The sequence below is a fragment of the Mus caroli genome, chromosome 16 (assembly GCF_900094665.2).
Source record: "Mus caroli chromosome 16, CAROLI_EIJ_v1.1, whole genome shotgun sequence".
Lineage (NCBI taxonomy): Eukaryota > Metazoa > Chordata > Mammalia > Rodentia > Muridae > Mus > Mus caroli.
The window spans coordinates 41,087,211-41,093,495 of NC_034585.1; the positions used below are offsets into that span (position 1 = coordinate 41,087,211).

At 45.8% G+C, this 6,285-nt stretch overlaps 1 protein-coding gene across 3 annotated transcripts in view; it reads right to left on the reverse strand.

The window, feature by feature from the left end:
* Nucleotides 1–4,048: 4,048 nt before the first annotated feature.
* Sidt1 (SID1 transmembrane family member 1) overlaps nucleotides 4,049–6,285 on the reverse strand; it is a 91,037-nt gene continuing 88,800 nt past the window's right edge. For 2 of the 3 annotated variants that reach the window (XM_021184481.1, XM_021184482.2), the window contains one exon: nucleotides 4,049–5,567. In XM_021184481.1, coding sequence (XP_021040140.1) covers nucleotides 5,505–5,567 — 63 coding nt within the window. In that variant the 3' untranslated portion in view covers nucleotides 4,049–5,504. The remainder of the gene's footprint in view (nucleotides 5,568–6,285) is intronic. The other variant, XR_003835155.1, reaches the window with a different exon arrangement.

The window sequence follows — 6,285 nt, forward strand, 5'->3', positions numbered from 1 at the left end:
TGGAGCCAGATGTAGCTTTTAGCTACTGCTCCAGCACCCTCCTGTATACTACCATGCTCCCAGCCATGATGATAACAGACTAAACCTCTGAAACTGTAAATAAGCCTCCAGTTAAATGCTTTCTGTTATAAGAATTGGTCATGATGTCTCTTCACAGCAACAGAACAGTGACTGAGACAAATGCTAAGAATTCTATGAAGCCGCTCTATTCTTTTACTCTTTGTTTGCTTATAATAAACACATGGTAATAATTTGTTTCTGTTCTGTCTTCTCCTTTGGATTATAGAGCACAAGATATAAAAGTCTGTATGCCGTTTGCCCTGGTTCTTCCCACTGCACACTTCCCAGTTATTGAGTGAAGTGAATAGAGGAGTTGTAGGAAGAAAGTAAAGGGCAATGTGCCCCCTAAAAAGAAGATTACTCCGAAAGTTGTCATGTGTTCTAGAAGCAGAGAAAAGAAGACGAAATCCACCCTCTTCATGGAAGAGGCCTGCCTGGTACCAGGTGAAAGTTTGCATATGCAGTGTAATAAAATCCACAAAGTGCACATTGGAGTCTTTCTGTGATGGCATTTCACTATCCTAAAATAAGATACTTTGAATCATTTTAGATAACCTTTTGTGTAAAGGACTGAAAGTTTTACTTACAAAGAATATCAAGATTTAGCATAAAGGGGCCCAGAGTAAGATATATCGAACTGAATACCTGATTTCTCTTTTCCTTTTGTGATGTACTTAGAGATGGGCCGCACACCTTCTATTTAGCTCTTGACTAAAGTGTAGTGTTGCATAAAGGCCAAGGTGGTTAACCATTGTTTATATCCAGTGACGCTGATGAGCCCTAGGTCACAGAGACTTCACAGAAGCCAAAGGCTATAGGCTAGAAGTGAGGAATTTCTTTTTTGAGTGTGTATACATGTGTCTGGTGGTGGGGCATACCATAAGGTAGGTGCCTGAGACAGTTACCCACAGAGGAGTGAAGAGGGTATCTGATCTCCCTGGATCTGAAATTACAGATGGATAGAAACTGCCCTGCATGACTGCTGGGTGTGTAGATGCATTATTATAAAAGCATCTCTTATATTCTAAGAGATAAACTTTTGTTGGAACTCATAACCAGAGTTAATAATACACTTGAGGGTCACTTAAAGCTAAATACTTCTATCTTGTTTTGTACTTAGCCTGCCTGCCTTTCTGAGACCAATGTGACAACAACCCTTACTTCCTTGGATTTTCCATATAATCAGTCAGCCTCTACAACCTAAGCTAATGTATAGCTATAATCTTATGTGATGTACTCTCCCATGCCCCTGGCCCAGAGTAACACATGTGTATGTGCATGTTCGAGGAATAAAAGTTAGAAGTTGCAAATAGTTTGAAAGCAACCTTATAAAACAAATATCCACCATAAAAGTTGAAGGTAACGTTCAGATATTGCTTGGTAGCATTTGTTTGTTACGTATCTGGTTCAGTTGGTGTGAGTGACTTAATCTTGTAAAACACTATTAAAGATTTCTATAGTAGTAGACACCCATCCAAACTAAAACCGTTACTCTAGTGTTCTACTCTAGAAGCTCTGGGATCTTGCTAAGTTTGAATTCGTATGTGTTAACGACAGAGGACACTCAGCCTTGTTGACAATGGTGACTTAATAGGGAGGAGATGTTAAAATGTAGCCCTGGTTCATATCTTGTCTCCTCTGAGCAGCGAAAGCACAGGAAGCAACATGGTCTCCCTCCCTTCCATGTGGAATCATGGCGAGCCAGGCTTGGCCAGCTTCAGGCTGAGCAAACCATCTGCACTCTGTGTTCCTTCTTCCTTTTGCCAGGAGATGAGTCATGGTGGCTGACTTGACACTTGTCTTTTGTTCTAGGGCCTTTTTGGGTACCTGAGAGGTTGAGGCTCCCTCCCTCCATGCAGAGTCTCCAGCTTGCCCACTGGTGGGAGCCCTGAGCTGATGGGTAAGAGTGTGGGGTAAGCTACACATAGCAGTCACCAGATTCCAGTGGTGTCAGGAACTCTAAAAGAGAAAACTGAAGCTGTCTCTTCTTGGAGATACAGGGTGGAGATGGCTGATGCTGTTTTTAGCCAGACTCTGCACTAAGTCCCAACTTTGGAAGCATTAAAGATTTTCAATTGGGATCAAGAGAAAAATGCAGTGGTAGACAGCAAGGAGGAGCCTAGGGATTGGGGAGGTGATGATCTCAGCCTCGCCTCTGAAGGTCCAGAGACCTCCCAACCCTAGGGTCTCCAGCAGATGAGAGCAGGAGACATGGAGACTGCCAAGGAGGATCTGAGAGAAGAGAACCGGGACACTTGAAGGCTCTGTTATTGTCCACATCCCTGTGGGTGTTAGAAAGTGAGTCCTGAGGACCAGCTTTGTGCTGATAACACGTGTTCCTGGGTCCTTACCATTCTGTGAGCCGTGCACAGTGCTGTGCAGCTATACAGAGAATCGGAGTTTCCACAGCTTAACTGGGGTCACCCAGCCAGTAGGCTGACATTCACAGACTAAAGGCCTGACTCTGTGATCTCTCTTAGGCTTGACTGTTGCTTTCAGAAAAAAAAGAGAGAGAGAGAGAGAAGACAGAAAGAAAGAAAGAAAGAAAGAAAGAAAGAAAGAAAGAAAGAAAGAAAGAAAGAAAAGAAAAGAAAATTCTCTTAGCTGCTGCCTTTCCTCCCACAGTTTCAGACAGGGTGCCTGTCACTCAGAAGGAGAAACATTTGGGTATCACTTGATGTGCTGACACATGCATTCTGCAAACCCACAGAACGTTCTGCAGGCTTCCCGGAGTTAGCAGGGAAGCAGCTGCAACTGTTTTCATCCCCAGTTGCTGGCTCAGGGATTGCCTTTAGTCATGGAAAGTCCCTTCCCCAGATAGACTCCAGTTTTCCACCGGCTTCTCTTGAACCAAGCTAAAATAAAACCAGGCGAATCTCCCAGGCATCCAGCGTGAACAGGTGCAGCTGCCGCCCCAGTGTTTGTCAGAGGTGGGAAGGTCTCGTATTTTACAGGCACAGCCTCGCTCCTCTGGCTGTTGCATCTCTGTTCCACTCCAACTGAGCAGCTCTCTTTACCTCTGCGAGTCCTCAGCCAAGAGTGTCCACACTTCACAGTTAGCTTCGCCTCTACTTTTAAGAGGCAAAGGGCAGGAACTTGATGGAGAGTTAGCGCAGGCTTGGAGGGAGGAGGGTGTGTGTGTGTGTGTGTGTGTGTGTGTATGTGTGTGTGTGTTAGATCCTGAGGCTCCCATGGCCCTCCTCTAACCCAGCACTCACACTAATGTCCCAGATGAAGCACACTGATCTCCAACCATAAGACCTGTGCAGTAGAAAGAACCAGCAACATGTGACTTAGAAGGTCTATCTTTAAAGGCAGGTTTGGTCTGGGGTTCTTTAGCCTGCTACAAAGAACAGAAATGACCAGGGCATGTGAATATTACAGCCCAGGACACAACAGAGCACTGGGGCACAGAGGTACAGTCACCCTCCCTTCTTCCCTCCTCATGGGGCTCTTTCTGTTTTTCTGTTTCCATTGCCTCTCTGCCCACAAACAAATTTCTAAGACAGATTAAGTGTGCCTTTATATTTTTGTGCTCAGGCCACGGGACTGTGTGGATGGACATTACTGATCACATTTTCCTTAGTGGGTCCATTTAGGATGCCAAACCAGGAGAACTGCTTTGAAAAAATCAGCTCAAGGCAGCCATAAGCAACTAGATTTGAATGTTTTCTGTTGGCTTGTTTGTTTTGCTTTGAGACAGGGTCTCACTGTGCAGCCCTAGCTGGCCTGGAGCTCACGTTATAGACCAGATTAGCCTTGAATTTATAGACCCACCTGCCTCTGCCTGTGCTGGGATTAAGGGCATGAGCCATAAAACCTCACTTGTTTGGAACTTTTCTTTTTAAAGATGTTTGACTAGGACAACCATCTAATTGATAGCCTTCATATGACCCATGGAAGCCAATAAGTTTTGAAATAACGAAGAATAACAGAAAACAAATTTCGAACAAGAGAGCATTCTAGGAAGAAAGACCGCACAAAATTATTCATGGAAATTATCTTTGCATTTTTAATACCAGGAGAAGCTTGCTATTCAAACGTCCAAAACACATATTTGAACACAGATATTTGAAAGAAAGAATGATAGTTTTTTAAAAAGAGGACTGCCCCATCCACTTCCTTACTAAATGCTCAAGAGAGCACAGGTGAGGAGTGACTTCAATTTCACAAGCAAGTAGGCATGTGTGCACACACTTATATGTCCATTTTCTGATGACATCATACTCCACACAACCAGGAAGCCTGATCAAAATGGGGCTTCTCCTAGAGTTTGCCAGGTGACACGAGAGAAGAAAACTAGAACATTGCACTTTTTTTGTTTTTGTTTTTTTACATCCTCCTGGGGACAGAGAATGGGATCCAGTAAGAGGTGACTGGAATAGCCATGACCTCTGTGACTCATCCGGTTGTGGGGGGAGGAGCACGTGCCCATCCTGAGTTACTGCTGGGAACTTTGGGCAGATAGTCGGGAACCCTGATCTGCGTAAGTGACAGGTTCAGTTGTGGAGGACACCAGGGTAATTCCAGGAAAAGGCTGTATGGGCACAGATTGAGCTGTGTGTCTGGGGACCACCCAGCACGGTTGCTTTGTCAAATTTGCTCCAGGATCCAGAGCCATTGAGGTGAATTCTGCCTGTCTGATGCTCAGCCACTAAGCACTGTCCATCACTTCCACCTCTGTGGAAAGCATTTTCTCCATCTATGTCCATCTTGGAGCTGTTAGAAGTCTAGGGAGAAAGAGGGACCTTCTAAGAAGGCAGCATCAGAGTGCAGAGTCAGCATCCAACAGTGAGATGAAGACCTGAAGAAGCAGGTGATCACCCAGGCCTTGGATCCACAAACATTCAGAAGTGTGCATGTCTAAGTCCCATCCCAGAGCATTTCCAGCCCTGCCAGGAATTCAGCGTTCCTTCTGAAGAGATGACTTAGCTTGAGTTATTAGAATGTCTGTCTCCAATTGGGTGGGGACTTGGTCCCACTTCTGCACCATATTCTGAGGAGTTCGGTCCTCTAAGAGGCCAGGGAAGAACGTGATGGTGCTTTGGCCTTCTATAGCAGCAGGTGTCTCAGAGGTGTGGAAGTGGCCACACTGAAGGTTCTAGGTGGGAGGTCTGAGTAGCTGGTGTCTCTGGTCAATATCTGTGAGGATGGGAGGGGCCAGGTGGAGAAGCTGGCCCGGCAGCTTGTGTCTAGACTGAACTCTAAGTTGCAAACAGAGGTTCTTGAGACTCCAGACTCTGTCTCTGTGCACAACAGGGTGTCCCTTCTACCATTCTTGAGGTTTAGCTCAGTCCCAAGCTCTTCCTGTGTGAATGCAGACACCCTTGACTCCCTCCAGGCAGGTGGAGCGTCTGGCAGTGGGCAAGCTGCTACACTCACCGTGTTTTCCACAAAACAGCACCAAGGTGGGTTGCTCTGTCTTCCCCCGTGATGCTGGGTGCTCAGAAGACAGGGATCTGGTCTCTCCGGACCACATCCAGGTCATCATCCAGGGTCAACAACACCTGAAGTGAGAGGGTTGGAGATGGGAAGAGAACATCCGTGAAAGGATCTTAAACAGGAAGAAAGCACATGAGATAGAACACAGTCTATTTCACAGTCATGTGTGAAGGTTGGGAGCTTGGGCCAGAGGATGGTAAAATACTTTGGTAAGTGGCCTGGATGGTGACTAAGGGAAATGAAGTATAGCAATCGCTGTACAAGAAGAGAGGGAGGAAGAATTTTAGAATATAACCCACAGAATCAACTAAGCAGGGATCATAGGAGCTCCCAGAGATTATCAACAATCACAGACAGACCCTGTACGGGTATGAGCTAGTCTTCCATATATGGTTCTTGTAGGGCCACTAACAAGGGTTTGGGTGTCTCTGACTCTTTTGTGTGCTTGGGACTCCTTTCCTCCTACTGTGTCACATAGTTCAGCCTTGATATGAAGGTTTGTGCTTACTCTTATGTAACTTATTATTCCATGTCCAGTTAACATCCCTGGGAAGCATGCTCTTTTTTGGGGGGTGGGGGTGGGGATAGAGGAGGGGTGGATCTAGGGGAGAGGAGGAGGGAGGAAGGATGGACTGGGAGGAGTGGGGGAAGGGGAAACTGCAGTTGGGATGTAATTTATGTAAAGAAATAATTAAAATAAAAAGGAAGTAAGGAAGAAAGGAGAAGGGGAAGTAGAAGGTAGAGAGGGAAGGAGAGGCAGAGAGGGGGGAGAGGGAAAGGGAG